Raw genomic sequence first — 17,392 nt, 5'->3', positions numbered from 1 at the left:
CTTAATCCTTAAATAGGGTTCTTGTGAGATTTGGTATACAGCAAATTGTGTGCCAAATTCCCTGGAATAGGGCTGCTGAGATGGCTCAGTGGTCTAAAGCACCCACTTAGAACAAGCTAAGCTTAAGCAAAGCACAGGGACCATGGTTCAATCCCCCAGCACCACATACCAGTCAGCCCCACCCCCAGGTGAGCTGAGCTGGCCACACACACACAAAATTAATTAATTAATTAATTAAAAAAAAAACAAATTCCCTGGAGTAGACTGTACTGCTGAAATGTTGTATTCTCAACTATCTTTAATGAGAGTTTTGAAAACCCAGGCTTTCTTATCTTGGAAAGGTGCTTTGTGTTGTCCTTTTACATCCTCTTGGTGCTTCCTTCCATGTGGAGCTACTCCACTGGCTTTGGGCTTCATCTGTCAGAATTAGAAGTTGGCTGGGCCATGCTTGACCTGTAGGACCAAGTATAGCCTTTCTTCTTCTCCTCCTTAGGAAGGATTTCAGAGGACGGGCAGACCCTTTAGCTTTCTGACTGTAGCATATTGAAGACTATATCCAGCCCAGGGAGTAGTTTGCATCAGAGAATAAAGGGGAAGTATGGTTGCAAAAGAAATCAAAGAGTCTTACTTCCTACCCCCACCCAACAGTTGTTAATGAGAGCATTCTCTGCCTTCTCCCTGTGCTCAGAGATAAATAAACACACAAAGGCGGAGCTTCCTACTTAATATTCACCCGCAGTGGAGGAAGAGGGAAGGAATTGGTCCCCAGGGCTACCTACACAAGTAAGCGAGGTCAGCTGTTTCCCAAGACAGCAGCCTCTGAAGCCCTTACATTAAAGCGGGAATTATCCAGCTAAAGAAGCCAAAGTGATTTACAGGAAACTAGGAAGTTGGATTTGCTCACACTATCTCATCCCCTGAAGGTTTTAGCAGCACTGGCAGCCAGCAGTATAGACAGTTTAAAGCACCACCAGAGAAAAACAGTTCTTCCCTGTTTCCCATTGTTAGAAATGCTGGTACTACAGAGCACCTGTGTTTGTGTAACTTGGGCCCAATGGCTGCAGACACCTAAATCTGGCAACAACTAGGATGTTATGTTTAAGATCTCCTGGAGAAGGGTGGCCCACAGTTCTGTTGTGCTTGGGTCACAGAAATATAGGACTCTTGTGGCTAACTACAAATGTCTCAGGCACACAGGGATGCTGCCCAATCTAAGGTGGGCATGATGCCCATGAGTGTGTCCCAGTGTTTCTGGGTAACAGAGGAGTGGAAAAATCTATAGCGATTTATTGTATGTGTATGTCCTTGATAGGATGCTCCACATGTTTTCTTCACTAGGCATACTTCATGCAAGCACTGGTATCTGGTTAAAGTCCTTGTCTCTGCTGTCCGTGAGTTCTCTGTACCATCTGGCATCTTGTGCACTGCCCTAAGAAAATAGAACTTTTAAGAAGGGCTCAAATGTCTACTTTATGAGTTATTTCAGCCCAGAGTTAGCACAGAATAAAGTCTCCCAGAATCTTCTAGGCCCACTTCTTTCTAATGAAGCAATGCAGAGTTCATTTTTTTCTTATAACTTCACCAGGGTGCCAATTATTATTTTACTAGTAGTGATTTGCAACCAATGTAATGAAACCCTCTTATGACCTATGCCCTGCCATAAATGTTCAACTTTTTTCTTTCGTTTTATTTTTTTTAAAGAGAATGGAAAATAGTAAAAAAAAGAAGAAGAAAGTAGAAATGATACAGACTTTGACTAAACAAAATAGTAGAAATTCAACAATGGTTGTTATATTGCATAATGTTGTCTTCAAATTAGTTGTTTAGATTGCCAGATATAAGCAAGCAAAATTGGTAAATAATAATAATTATAAAAGAAAAAAGGAAGGAAAAAAAGAAAAAGGGAAGGAAAAAAATGTAAACATTAACTATTCCTTTCAATAGACCAGCAGAAGTCAGCAGTACAATTACCCAAGCTATTCTGTCTATATACCTAAATATGTCTTTTTCCTTCCCTTCTTTCTTTCTTTTGTCCTTGTCCTCATCCCAGTTATTCCTTCCCCTTGAACATATTCATTCCCTTTTTCAGTATCTATTGTGCCTTTCAGGTTAGGGCTTCCTTATCTACTTGTCTCATGCAAGCTTGACCCTAAAACATTGTTTTTCCTTTTCTTTTAGTAGTATTTTACACTGCTTCCTGAGTTTGTACTTAGAGAATCTTTGTCAAAAAGATTTTCCTTAAAATTCCATACTTCTCAATCAGCCCTCACATCAGTACTAATTAACACCTCCACACACCCATATTACTATCAGTCTGTCTATCTATCTATCTATCTATCTATCTATCTATCTATCTATCTATCTATCATCTATTTACCCATATAACTGTCCAATAAGCATAAATATATAAAAGAATTATTGATATAGATAGATATCAAAATGCTAACAGTAGTAACATTATGGGTGTTGAATATGCCCTTGTTTATGCTTTGGTGTTTCCCAAATATTAAAGGATAAGCATGTCTTACATTTCACAAAAAAAGACAATGTTATGAAATTTTTCTACAGTTAAAAAATAAGTACTACCTCTATTCTCAGCCAACCTAAAATGGCACTATATATATATATATATATATATATATATATATATATATATATATATGGTTGGGGAAGAAGGAAAATGCCATCTCTCCATGATACACCAACATTATGAATTTAAACTCATTTTATATTTGCAACAAGGTCCACTTACCTTGTTGGCCCCAAGAAGATGAAAAAGCCTTCTCTTATGAAAGAAGGAATTCTTGTTTTCCTCATTGTCTTCTGTTGAATGTCTCTATCATGAACAGCAGGTTGAAGTCTTCCAAGAGGGCCAAGAGAGGGCAGGGTGGAAGTGGGGTTGGGGGAACAACAGATGGGATTACAAGCTGGGAGAGTGCAGTTTGAGAGCAGTTATTTATGGATGTGTGGTGCAGGAGCCATGCTCTTGGCATTACGCAGGATGAGTACTTACCTCATATACGCCCTTAAATAAGAGGGACCATAATATCTGCCCTCCTGCTGAAGCGACTGTTGGGAGCTACTTAGAATGAAACTCTGGTTCTCCTAGAGAATTGAAGCATCATTTGGATAAGCCAATACAAAAGAAAACCAAGTAGGTAAGGGGAGTAGAATAATGGGTGCCAGATCCAGAGGTCAGAAGGTCTTTGTTCTGTCTCAGTCGAGGAATAGGAAGGCTGATTTTCTGTTACACCTCTCCTTTCCATGACTGAAATATGATCAGACATTTGTTAACCTCTATTAAATGCTGGGTCCTTTCTTACATGCTATAGATTATGCTGGAGTAGAAGTGGTATTCCTTCCCAAGTAGGAACAATAACTTCTGCCCCTTCCAGTCAAAACTTTTTAAAAAATAAAATGAAAGTACAATAAAAAAATATACTTACCACGAAGATGTTAGACCTGCTTGTTCAACATTAGCATTTCTAGAGTTGAACAAACAGGGTGATTGGTGAGAAAGGACGTTTTAGGTCTACTATATTTCTTCCCTTATAACCATATGCACAATTATGAGCTGTTCACCATGAAGTAACCACTACAGCGAATCTTTCTCACCTTTTTTTTTTTTTTTTCATTCTGTGAAGGTCTTTGAAAGCTCTGATCACTAAATGAATCACTTCCAGTGGAATCAACTCCATTGTTATGGCTCCTTCTATATCTAGAGCCAAAGACCTCTGAAGACCCACCTCACTTCCTCTCCCACATATTCACAGAGACTAGTGCCAATGCTACAGCCTTGGTCACCCTAGTTACCTCTGATGGTCCCCAGAGCCACCCTCTGCTTCTCAAGGCTTCCTTAAGCGAGTATCTCCTCCATTGGGGTCCAGAAGTTCCTATACCAGTAGTCACAGTGTCACTGGTCTTTACTGGAACCTTCCTAATACTGAGGCCTTGCTGGTTATTAGGTTCTGCTTTAAGTTATAGTTCATTTCTGGGCTTGTCTGGCCCTCTTCCTTGAGGATATGAGCCTTAGCTCACTCATCATCATGTACTTAAGAGCTTCTAGTACAGAACTTTGCATAGAGCAGGGCTCTGGAATCCCATAATCCTAGAATACCTAGAGCTAGCAGGACCTCAGAAAGCATTTGGGCTACCTTTCTTATTGCTCAAAATAGGAGACCAAGGCCAAAACAATGAAGATGCTTCACTATTGTTAACAGCTGCTTGTTGCCAACAAGAGCCAGACTGAGAACCAAACCACAAATCCACACCTCACATCTCTTGGCTTTGAGAACAGCATCATTCCATCAGTCACTGGGATTGAATCAAGAGGTCTTTGAAAAGTTCAGATGTATCCTACATGTGGGAGGGCTAGCCCTGTGACCAAAGGCTCCCTGGGAGAACCTGGATCACCCATGGGGGGGGGTGGAATATTATCAGCAGTGATGAGTGTCTCTCCCTCTGTGCCACACACTGTACTAGGTCCCCTACACAAGTTACGTCATTGTCATTGTCTACTCAAAACAACCACCCAATCGCAGAGAACTGACCTCTCTCCCTTTTTCCCTTCTAGGCTAATGGAGGTTGGCAGGATGCTACTACCCCTTCATCAGTGACCTCCCCTACAGAAGGCCCTGGCAGTGTTCACTCTGATACCTCCAACTGATCTCCCAGCAATCGCATCCCGGCTGACCCTGTGCCCCAGTTGGGGCAGGGGCAGGAGGGAGGGTTTCTCTCCCAACGCTGAAGCGGTCAGACTGGAGGTCGAAGCAATCAGCAAACACAATAAGAGTCTCCTTCTCTTCTCTTCTTTGGGATGCTATTTCAGCCAATCTGGACACTTCTTTATACTCTCTTCCCTTTTTTTCTGGGTAGAAGCCACCCTCCCCTGCCTCCAGCTCTCAGCCTGGTTTCCGTCATCTTCCCCGCCTGCTCTCCTCTGTTCTAGCCTCCTGGGGTCCCTGCCCTCATCACATCACTGACGGATATTTTCAACAATTAGAGGAATTTAAAAAGGAAAAAAAATGACAAAGAAAATAATAAAAGTGTTTGTATGTTTTCATGCTGGTGGTTTGAGGAGCCAAATTTGCCTCCCTCGGATCCTTCTCTCCCTCCCGATGTTAACAGGCACTCCTTCTCTGTTTCTCTTGTTATTCTCACTACCTCTTAGCAGGAATATGCCACATTGCCCTCCTCATCCCAGGCCTCCCTGTCTCCTCTTGCTCCTGCCCCCTGGGGACAATCCTGACTGGAACTCTGGCTTCTTTCTTCCCAGCCCCAGGTATTCACTGGGGACTGCTATGGGTGGGCTTCTCCAGGTGCCCTGCTTTCCAGTCTAAGCTCCACTAGGTGGATTCCCAGGCAGGAAGTCAGACAGAAGGGGAGGGCAGGGGGAACAGGAAGGGCAAACTTTTACAGCCTTCCTCCCACTCCTCGTAATGGCTCCTGGTTTCAGAGGCACAGTCTTTGGTGACCACTACACACGTAGGAAGCGACGTTCAAACCCGACTGCAGAGCAGGCCTCAGTGCGGCCTGGTGCTGAAGGCATTGGAGGAGTAGAAGGCTCTGATCCTGAATCCCTCCACTGCCCTTCACAGCTGTGCACACGCATGGCGATACATGCACACATACACCCCTTTCCTGCTTTCCCAAGATGACATGCGCAAATGCATACATTAGCAGTCATAGCACTCTCTCTGGTAAACTCATGAGGGGAATTAGCTCCAAGTGAAGGTCAGTGACACAGAGCAGCAGCATGGCCCCGGGGCTTCTAGGCCCAGCAGGCGCTCCAGCTCACATGTACCAGTGTAGCATGCCCAGGACTTTCTTATGATAAAGGTCATACTTCCATGGTCAACTACGCCTGTCCTTACTACTTTTGGAGCTCTCAGGGAGCCACACACAGTACTTAAAATTGTCTGTAATGGATCTGCTTGTTTTCTTTTTGTTTATTTATAAGGCACATTGTATTAGATACCCAAAGTGTTCTACTGCCTCGAGTTCTTGATCCTGACCTTTTCCTCTGGAGGAAAATGTGGCATAAGAATGTGGTTCAAGTGATCGTTTTGCTAGCTGAAGTTGACAACAGGAGAGGCATGGGGGAGGGCTGATCATGTTTTCCTCGAAATCATCACATTGACTTGTATCCCCTGGGGATATCTAAGAGCAAATAGCATACGCTAGAAAGTTATTGTCTGATGTCACCTGAGCTTACTGCATTCTTCATCACCAATTCTGCCAGCAATAAGGATGGCAGCTCTATCACTTGATTAAGTAAGAGGTGGTCAAATCTTTTGGTGCCTAATTGTCTTCATCTTTAAAGGAGGAAATATTCTGTTTGGCTCACCAACAGGCATGTGAGAGACTGAATAACGCCAACTCATTCATAACCAGTCGGAAAATGTGAAGTTAGGGAAGGCAGCATCCCGAAGATAAACTGGTTTTTGCTCTTTCAAGACAATAAGTGGGGTTTTTTTGTTTTTCTTTCTTTTTTTCTTTTTGTTCTAACTTCTGGTTATCATCTGTACTCTGATGCCACAGCTGTAATGACACAGAGTTGGTTGTTTTAGCTTTGGGGTGGGAGTTGCTTTGGTTTTCGCCTGTTTGTTTTCTTAGGATAGAAGAAAGCTTCCCAACTAGAGCAATAGGACCAGTTCTATTTGTACTTGAGCCCAATAGATAGCCTTCAAAGCAGTTGACACCTATCACATCTTCTGTGCTGAAGGGGCTTCCAGGAGAGTTTAGGAGACCCTCAGGGGTAAGGATGGCCTGCATACTACTGCAGAAATGAACTCTCCTCTTGTGTGCTTGGAGAACATGAGGTTACTACTTCAGAAACAGGATTTGTGTATTTAAAGAAAATTTAAAAAGTTAATATTAGGCAAGCTGCAGTTATGCCTAGATAACCAAGGACACTAGAAAGACCATGCCTACTAACCTATCCTATGTTCATAACAGGGCTGGATGAGTAGGGTGCCTAGAAGGCACACCTTTGTAGCAACTCTAATGATGAGAACCATGGAGAAGTTTGTCTTGGGGACAGGAACATATAGGGAGCAAGCATACAGGAACACAGTTGGATCGCATCACATGACAGGACAAAGTATATGAGAAACACAAAGGTTTCTCTTGGAAACGAAGAATGACTCCTACAGGATTGAATAATTGCCACATTAAGTTAATGAAAACTATCAGAGCAGTGCTACATGTGCACAAGCACCACCCCACCACCCCCAGCAGTTTGCCCTGGTGATCACCTCTCAGAGCATTTTCCCCACCCAGTGCTTTGCTAGGTCCCCTTTGCATCAGCACCGTTCTCACATTTCTGCCCTTCAGGCCCACAGTCACATCCAACATGGCAGCCATAGATCTCTCCACATTATCTGGAGCTCCCAGTGGCAGCTGAAGAGTGGGACAGGAACAGCATGCCTCTGGAAACAATCTCTGGGAATTGGTAGTAGTAGATCATTCCTACAAGACACTAAAATGTGCCCAGGGACTTCTTCATTTTCTAATGAAAATGGGAGTGCTCCCATTTTCCTGACAATTTTCCCTAGGAAATGACAGCAGACCTGGGGTTTGCCCACCTGTAACTCTTCATTGTGTCCTCCTTTCCACCCTAACTCCTCCTTCTGGCGGGAAACTGACTCCTGGGCAGTACATTGGCCAAGTGGCACCTTCTTTAGATTTTTTTTTTTATTTTGCTGTGGTGGTTGTTCTTTATTTGCTACTTGCCTTCTCTCACACCTTGTTCCCCACTTTCCTTCTGCTCTTTATTTTTCTGCCCAGAAAAACCTGACTTCGATACCAAAAAAGATGAAACTACAGAAACTCAAATTTAAAAAAAACTTAAAAAAACAAAAAAATAACTCAACGATGCTTTCAGCTTTATTAACATTTTCCATTGTTTCTTGCGACTTGTGTCTTGTTATTTGTAGTATTGATGACGAACATTTGATAATGAATGTTCTTGTATATTCAGATAAAGAAAAAAAAAAACCAAAAAAGCGGTCTGAATTTAATAGTGTTTATAATAAAAATTTTAAAAATGGTCCTCATAGCACGCAAAACAAGATGGGGATTTCCCCTTCTTTCTGTGACAATATGCATCATTCCTGCATTAGTTTTTAATACCAAACTACCTACATTCATCATTTCCTCCATTTTTCTTTTTATTTTCTTGCATTTGTGAATTAGTTCAAGAATGCTAGAAAAGTGTCGAGTTGTGCACATTCATTTCTTGTTTCACAATGTTTAAAAGTGACAGTAATTCATTTTGTAAACTAAAAAAAAAAAAGGTTGGAATAGTGAGCATAATAGGTACAACCTAACGCATTATTATGTTTATTAACTTTGAGACCCAGAAATAAATTCTTTTCTTTATTCCTGCTCTTAAAATACAAAAAAAAAAAAGTTTTGTTTTATGTTATTTTGGTTTGTTAATGGGGGGCTTTTTTAATTGTCAGGATTATGATCTTGCTATTTTTGTTCATTAAATATGCATACAAGGTGATGTGAAAAGATGACATTGTTAGAATAGGCTGTTTCCTTGTTTGCTTTGCTTCAGAACTCAGCTGAGGTCAAAGACAGAAACAAAACCCATGTTGATGTCACATTGCTGACCTGCATTTCCCGGATACGTGGCACTCCTGCAGTCCCTGAGGAAAACCTATTGGGACTTATTTCCCCTTTTGGCTCCTTAAAAATTCAAAGACTAGTCCAAGGGGTCTTTTTATATTGCAGGAAGCAGTTTTTGCCTTTCTTGATTTGGATTATCACAATCAAGTGTGTTCTTTCTCCCGGACTAATAGCACTATTCCATGAGACCTTTTCCAACCGCAGAGACATCTTCTTCCAAAAGAATCCACAGAAAACACTGGCTCAGTAGACACCGTGAGCATAATAATGTAAATCCGTGGAGCAGATCCTCAGCCTGTCTGCCTGCTGGTGCTCGGTGCTGACTGTGGATGAAGAGGTGGTGAGATATCACCAGACTCCATGCTATAGTTTTTTAATGCCAAAAAGCTAAGCATGAATAATCTGACAGTGTGTGTCTTACTAATCTCCGATCTAGAAGTCTTCCTAAAGCAAATCACAAAGCCAGATTGCTTCAGTGTGTTTTCATTAGTTACAGGAAAGAAGAAAGCAGTATTATCTGGAAGAAACTTAATTTTAGACATCTCTCAATCAAGAAACAGGAGGAAAGAGTGGAGAATTTCACAGCACAACTTTAGGAAGCGTCCCCACACAGATAAAGGACACCTTTAATAACGACCTTTTCACATCGCCTTTACGATTTCAATCCCTAGCTCAAAGATTTCTGCAAACTCTATTATTATTTTGTTAACATTTTTTTTCTTTTGTTAAAAGAAAAATGTCCTCAACCCTTTCTCTCTTGGTACTTCTTTTCTTTCCTTTGGTGTTTTCATTTTGAAGTGCTTTCCTTTGGCTGTTGGTTTTATCTCCCCCCTTTCTCCCCGCTCCCCATTCCTTGTTATTCAGAGTATAAATCTGCAAAGTTCTGCACTGTTTTGGTTTTGAAAGTTTAAGCTTTTCTGCTTTTGTGAGAGCACAGGCTTTCTGTCCCTTTTGATTCCAACTTGAACTTTTGTGTTCTCTAATGATACTAACACGGTGTAGGTTTTACAGTCTCCTAATTTGTACTGGTAATGCATATTCCAAATAAATAGTTTCTTTTGTTGCAAAAAATATACATATATTTGTATTTTGTGCAAATTTCTTCTCTTACATGTTGGCAACTTCTCCCCCACAAGACCCAGGTTAGAGTGGATTTTGGTTGATTGCCCTGATCAACAGTTTTAAGACCTACATACCATGACAGGGACACGAAGACCTCGTGGGCTACCTACCCAATGAAGAAAGGGAAGAGTTTCTTATGGGCAAATATAATCTGTGTTGCAGGGAGGCCCAGCATCATCTTTTCTCTGTCTGTGACAGAGAACCTGAAGTACTCTAGTCTTTGCCTAGCTGCTCTTCCCTTTTCTATGCCTACAGTGATCTGGTCAGAAGGAAATCCTGGGGTCTCCAGCAGACGATTCAGGGGAAGGAATCAAGGTGGCAAGTACCACTCATTCGTACATTCTCAGACATATCCTACCTGTCACTCCAGTGGGTTTGGCATGCACCTGCTTTCTGTTATGCATCCCATAGAGGCATCTCTACCAACAGTCTCTCTGTGCTTCCACTGAGCTCCTGATCTTTGCCGTTACAGAATGGGCATTCCACCTTCCACACCATCAGCTTTCAATCCCATATTACCATCCAAAGAACTGCCTGTCTGGCTGTTGATAGGTTCTTCTTTAAAAGCATTGTTGTTCCTCTCAACAAACATTTCTTTCTCATTCTTCTAGAAGAAAGGAATGCCCCTCTGAATTTAAAAAATTGAGCTCCCAATTACTTAGGTCCTTATCTCCATCACAATTGTACTCCATAGAAACTAGCTAAAAGAAGTTGGGAGCCAGCTGGAGACCAAATGGTCATTTATTAGTAGACAAGCTAAGAATGGCCTAACTAAAAAGCTGACTGCTAACATTTTGGCCCTTTTCAAATATAAATATTGGTACACAAAGTGGGCTCGAACTATTCCTTCTTCTAACTGCATGGAAAATCGTGAACCTATCTTCCCCATCTAGTGCATTCCTTAGAGTAGAACTAAACTGTTGGGAACTTAAACTAAAAGGCACAGTGCCTCAAATATAACATGAGTGTCTATTTCACTTATATGTAGCCTCAGACACACATTGCTGTGTGGGGTACTTCTTCTCGAGGCAGTGATTCAGGAATCAAAATGCCTTCCCTTTTGCAACTCATCCGTGTAGAACTATGTGATCATTTTCATTGAGGTGGCAGAAGGAGAGGAGTTTGAAGAAATCTCATCATTCCTTGCAAATCTTAGCAAAGGCTCTTTGGCTGTTTCCTAAATGTAACTACTGGGGGCTTGACTGAGGACCCAGAAATGTAGTCACTGGCTAGGCAACCACTTTCTGGCAATAGCACTACACACAGTCACTTTGGTTAGCTCGGCTACGTGGGTGTTTAACTGACTGGACATGCTCCAAGCGGGAGCATCTCTAATCGCAGAGCCAGACGCGGCCTCCTTATTCTTCTGAACTGGTCGACGAAGGAGCATCAAGGCGATCAGAGATAGTCACTCCATCATTGACCTTTAAGTGAGAGGGAAAAAAAATGTGTGTTCTATAGAAAGAGAAAATGGAAGAGAAAAAAATCTCCAACATCCTCCAACTGTTTTCCAAACTTAGGCCTTAGCACCAAGCCTGTGGTCAGTGGAGGGGAATACTGTGGTCTGTTCATTGCTCTGACTTTCAGCAAGGGTTTATTTGCTCCCCAGAGGAGCAAGTTTGGTGGCCAGCAGTCACCCTAGAGAATAGACAATAAAATATAATGCAAACTGCAGTAAATATTTAATGTTTTTAAAGTTTATTAGCATAAAAGACACATTATTGTTGATTCCCTCAAGATGTTCCTCCTTGCTTCAAACAGTCCTATCCCACTGTTCTTGCCACTTTCTGAAGCACTTCTGGAAAATCTTCCCTAAGTCTTTAGTTGCAATGTTGTGGCTGCCTCATTGTCCTGAGTAGGTTCGACATGTTGCTCTTCCGTGGTAATTTTGACTTTGAGGTAGAGGCAGAGTTCAAGCATGCTAGATCTGGTTGGTGAGGCCAATGAGAACACACCAATGTTCTTATGAGCCTGAATGAAGCTTGGCAGCAACATTCACCATATTTTTTATCACATCTCATAAAGACAGTTATAGAAAAGATTTTCTAGAATGGCCCTAGAAAGTGGCAACATCAATGGCATATGTGTTCAAAGTGAGAGTAGAATTTTTGAGAGGGATCCATGGCAATGGATCTTTTACTGTAATAATTTTTTAAAAGCAAAATATTCATACAGTACTATGTTTTCCTTGGGCCACATTGATTGTATCTTAGATGTTGTGGGTGCTGTAAGAAAATACCTAACACCATGTACTTTATGAAAAAAAAAAGTGTATATTGCTCACTGTTCAGGAAGTCCAAGACCAGAAAGGTAGCAGATTCAGTGTCTCATTAAGGTGTTTCTAAACACCTCTATATCCTCACATATTGAAAGTGGCAAGAAGTCCCCCTCAGATCTCTTGAAGAGATAATAATCTCATTTCTAAGGTTTCCACCCTCATGACATAATCATGTCTCAAAGGCTTTCCCTTTCAACACCATTACCTGGCACATTAACTTCTAATACTGTGATCGGGGTGGGGTGGCATTAACCTTAAGACCACGGCAGTTCAAAAACTACAAAATCTGATGAGCTTCCACCCTGCCTCTCAACCATGTACTCCTCCATGCCTCTCCTTATAGGTTCCTGCCACATTCCCACTCTGCAAGTAGAAATGCAGCAAAATATTAGGTGCCTGGCAGTTTGATATAAAGAATACAGCCTCTCTTCTGTGTTTGCATCATTCTGTGAAGGGCAGCATAAGAACTCAGTTTTGTTAACTCACATTGTAAATAAGCTGAAGGAGCAGGTTTTAACCTGGTTGTCTGAACCAGACAACCAGACCAAAGAACGGGGATTCACTGTAGCTACTTACTTCTTATGCTTTGAAAAAAAAAAATTAACTGATTGTACATGTAGAAAAGTGGATGTACTGACCTGAGAGGCCAGTGAGATACAATCTATGGCTTCTGTCCTTATGCAGGAACCCAAGGCCACACTAGGCCATGTGGGAAGTGAAAGAGGAGACAATGGCAGTGGAAATGGGCTCACCAAGGGTCACATGATTTGAAGAACAAATGTCCTTGTTTATCTCCCTGGAACACATGAAAGAAACAATTCAATATGGATAGGTCTGGATAGATCAGGAGGGGTTATTCATTACTGCTAGGTTGCACTGTGTCCTAAGCCAAGATTCAGTCTTTTCTCTTTCTGATGTAGCTCAGCAGAGTTAACTGCATGAACGATCGGATAGCATAAAAACCCCAAGTGCTGGATAGTACATTTGAATACAAATCTCCCATTATTAAGTACCCAGAGAGAAATTACCACTCAAAATAAAATCCTCCTCTGTCTTATAAGTTAAATTTCAGATATTTATTTATTTTTTTTTTATTTATTTGATACCATCATTCAAACTCAGGACCATGCACCCGCCAGGTAGGCACTCATGATACTAAGCTATTACCCTGGCCCATAAGTTAAAAAATCAAACAAATGTCAGTCAACAGTTCTGCCCTCTCTGATTTCCTGCTATGTTCTTCCAACAACATGCTTCCACTCCTTTCCCAGAAGTTGTCGGGAGCAGTCTCCTGGAATGGATACCTGTTGTAGGCCGCCAAAGTCCCACTGACTCTCTCCCCCTTGAATCTGTCTAGTATTCCAATTTCTCTAGAAAGTCACTTAGAAAAGCATTCTCCAGTTTTTCATTATGGAACTCGTTTCATGGAAGAGGAATTCTTTGATGGTGGCGGTGAAGTTCCTTTTTTTTATTGGCATATGTTTGGGAGACATATTCATCACATTTCCCAGTGCCAGCACTGCTGCCTCAACTCCAAGTCAAATCATCATGCAGTACCTTCTCATCAGGAGATGAGGAGCCACAGTGAGGATCTCGCGCGTGCAGAGCTCCCAGTGCAGACTTCCTGTTCCTATGAGAATCTATGGTGCCGCTGACCTGATCGAAGGTGGAGCTCAGGCAGTGAAGCAAGCCCCGGGGAGCAGCTATGAGTGCAGATGAAGCTTCACTGGCCCACTGTTCACCCATGGCTGTGAAGCCCAGTTCCCCATGAGTCACAAACAGGTACTAGTGTGCAGACTAGGATGGTAGGATCCTTGACTAAGAAGGCATCTTCACAAAATCCTAGCATCAGCCTGCCCACAGAATTTTTTTAAAAAGCATAAGCAAGTCCAGGTTCCTAGAGCAAAATTAAGTTGCTGGGATGCAAAGCATAGCACCACGCAACTATTACTAATGAATGGCCATAGCCCAGCACATAAAAAAGTGAAAGTGAAATCTCTTTCAGGCTTTACAATACCAGTTCATTACACTTACCTGTCAAGTTGAGAAAAAGTGAGCAACAAGAGGTTCATTTTGTGCCCTGCTTCCTACATCCTAGGGGAAACAAGCCAAGCTTTGTCTTTTGCCTTGTCTTCTCAGAGAATGACCTTTGAAATATTCATGTCTTTGTGAAAATTCAAAAATGTAAAGTAGGCCCTCCCCCTCCACAGGCATCCTTGAGGCTCCTTCTTCCCCTTGGTATCCACTCACATGTTGAAAATGAATCTGTGTTGTCATTCTCCTCTACGCCCCACATGCTTTATCTCCTACGTGTATCCTGCACCACCGTGACTGCGGTTACTTCCTTCTCTGGGGTGCATCCAGACGGTGAGCTCCCCAGAGCTTTCACTTTGTCTCAGCGGGGTTCGTCCTTTGCTTCCTAAGCCCAGGCCATTGGTCACCCCACAGAATCCTGGACTTCTTTCCCCCAGCACCTCTCCTCCTAGAGCCCTACTTTCCCCTGGCCTTGGAGTCCTAGGCCTTGAGTACCTGGTGCTGCTTCAGTGTCTGCAAGACTTTCCTTTTTGCCATCATCTTGATACCTGCCCTAATATTTCTCTTTCTGTTCCCCAACTCCTTTAAGAACAGACTATGTGTCCATCAGCTTTGTATTACTGGGGAAAAAATTACCTGAGAGAATCAATTTAAAAGAAGAAGTGTTTCTGTTTGGCTTACTGTCTCAGAAGTTTCCCTGCACAGTCATCTGGCTCCATTGTTTTGGGGCATGGACAGAGCATGACAGCAGGAAAGCTGTGGTGGAGCGAAGATGTTCACCTATGGTAGCTGAGAAGCAGAGAGAGGAGGGGTACCTTAAGGACATGCCCCCAAGGACTGAGTCCCTTCTACTGAGCCCCACCTCCCAAGTTCCTTTTACTCCCAATAGCCCACCAAATTATTAACAGTGGATTAATTCATTGGTGAGGTTAGCACCCTCATAATCCAAGAGCCCCACCTCTCAACATTGCTTCTTCAAGGACCATGCCATCAATACACGAGTCTTTACAAGACATTTCCTAACCACAAGAGTGGGCAGAGCTAACAATCTTTTAGCATTCTCTTTTCCCTGATAACATCTCTTCTTTCCCCATGGAGAGGCTACTTTCTTTGCTGGGGGTCCTAGACATTTGTTGTCTTATCATACATTTTAATTTCTACATTTTAAAATTTTCTTTTAAGAATTGTAGGTCTATCCAAAGCGCTTGTTATTTCAGATAACCTTGCTCTGCTTCAGTCTTTGAATGAAACAGTGCTTCAGAGAAGTTGTCTGTCATTCCATCACAGGCCATCTCCACACTAAGCGATCAGTGTCCCAACAGGCTCCATGGGGGGGATTTTGACCTTTCTGGAAGCTTCCCTGTGCCCTTTTTTCTGAGGTTACACCTGAATGCATGACACATCTGTTTCCCCATGAACTGTCACTGCTGCATTAGAGTTCACAAGCAATCGTTCAAGTGCTTTACCATGATCTTCTGTCTCCAGTATGTTCACACTTCAGATATCACCCAGGAAACCCTTGGGAATCTTCCATGAGGGCAGCTTAAACTGTATCTATCACTGGTTTCCTATTGGTTGCTGCGGTTGCTTCCTGGATACCTTCTCACGAATCACTGTGCAGGTGGTTTTCTCATTGTGTTCTTTTTAGCCAGATCACACCAGTTTGAATCTCACCCCTGCTGCTGTCAGCTTCTTCTCAGCATCATTTTTGACACTACCAATGCTTCAGTCCAACTAGATGTTCCACAGTGAAGCTCAATTCTGACACTGATTTCTTGGAGTAGGTTGACAGGCTCAATATCATAAGACTTCCTTCACTCGTTGTAGCAGTCACAATTACCAGGCCACCCACATGTTTGACCACCAACTATAAACTACAGGTTTCTGCAATTCCCTCTTTAAGCTCAATAATTTCTTAAACATCCCACATGATTCAATAATTTATCTCACATGCATTTACTTACTCACTTGTTATGAAGGATAAAAGTGAATAGCTAGGGCTTGGGGGATAGCTCGGCAGGCTAAGTGCCTGCTTGACAAGTGCAAAGTCCCGAGTTCTATCCCCAGTACCACATGCCTTGCCAGCCCCAGAAACCCAGGTACCCCATGCCAGCCCCAAAGCCAAAACCAGGCATGGGTGGTGCACACCTAAAATGCCAGCACTGTGGAGGCTGAGGCAGGATCACTAAAAGGCCAAACTGCATAGTGAAACCCTGTATCAAAAAATAAATAAAATATATATATATATATATATATATATATATATATATATATATATGAAACAGTAAATCTATCTACCCTAAATGCCAATAATATATATAAAGTGAATAGCTAGATGAAGGTAAAGTGAGGTCCAGGAAGGTTCTGAGAACAGAAAGTCCATGTGGAGATGCATCTAGCATCCCTACAGGTAAATGTTTTCACCAACTCAGAAGCTTCTCAGACTTGTTGTTTAGTGATTTTGTGGAAGTTTCATTTACCATGGTATGAGTGACTAGACCATTGGACACTGGTGATTCACTCAATCCTAGATTCTCACCATAAAGGCTAAGGGATGGGGCTGAAATTTCCAAGCTTCTAATCAGAGCTTGATCTTCCTGGCAATGGGCTCCCATTCTGAAGTTATCTAGCTTCTGTTAATAACTGCCACCTTATTAGAACAAAACATTGTCCCATCATTCTTATTATTCAGAAGGATTCTTTTTTGGTCCGAATGCCTTCAGGGCAGGTTTGGCTGGCTTCAGTTGTGGGGATCGAACCACAGCAACCTGAGCGCGACTGCTTTGTTGAAGCAGCCACTTAAAGAACTGAGCTAAGGGGCAGGCCCCCTATTCTTATTATTCAGAAAATTCCAAGGCATTTAGTTGCTGTCTACTAGGAACCAGGATCAAAGACCAAACATAGGTTAAACATATCTAATCCAAAAATCTGCAATCCAAAATATAAAACTCTTTGAGTACCAATAATTTTGCAAATGGAAAACTGTACACCTGACCTCACGTGATCAGTCACAGTCAAAAGAATGTGCAACAAAGGGCCAGCCTAGTTGCTCAGTGGACTAAAGTGCCTGCTTTGGCAGAGAGCAGTGGCTGGAGTTTGATCCCAGCGTGCTGTGCCAGCCCCGCCCATGGGGCATGCTGGGAAGGTGATTGAGACTGGGCAAGGTGGCACATACCAGTAATCCCAACACTTGGGAGGGTGAAAACAGGAGAATCAATAAGAGTCTGGTTTATACAGTGAGACCCTGTAGACCCTGTAGACCCTATACTCAATACAGAAAAATAAAAAAGACATGTGTAGTAAAAAATATTATGAAACATT

At 42.2% G+C, this 17,392-nt stretch overlaps 1 protein-coding gene across 5 annotated transcripts in view; it reads left to right on the top strand.

Moving 5' to 3' along the window:
* Window positions 1-17,392, top strand: part of Pbx1 (PBX homeobox 1) — a 323,692-nt gene that overhangs the window by 279,109 nt on the left and 27,191 nt on the right. For 3 of the 5 annotated variants that reach the window (XM_023699748.1, XM_004639879.3, XM_004639878.3), the window contains one exon: window positions 4,574-9,710. The exons of the other annotated variants lie outside the window; for them this stretch is intronic. In XM_023699748.1, coding sequence (XP_023555516.1) covers window positions 4,574-4,666 — 93 coding nt within the window. In that variant the 3' untranslated portion in view covers window positions 4,667-9,710. Of the gene's footprint in view, window positions 1-4,573; window positions 9,711-17,392 lie in introns of those variants that run through there. 5 annotated transcript variants of the gene reach the window in all.

The sequence above is a fragment of the Octodon degus genome, unplaced genomic scaffold (genome assembly GCF_000260255.1).
Source record: "Octodon degus isolate 3935 unplaced genomic scaffold, OctDeg1.0 scaffold00116, whole genome shotgun sequence".
In the NCBI taxonomy this organism is placed as follows: Eukaryota; Metazoa; Chordata; class Mammalia; order Rodentia; family Octodontidae; genus Octodon; species Octodon degus.
This window is presented reverse-complemented; position numbering and strand designations above follow the sequence as displayed.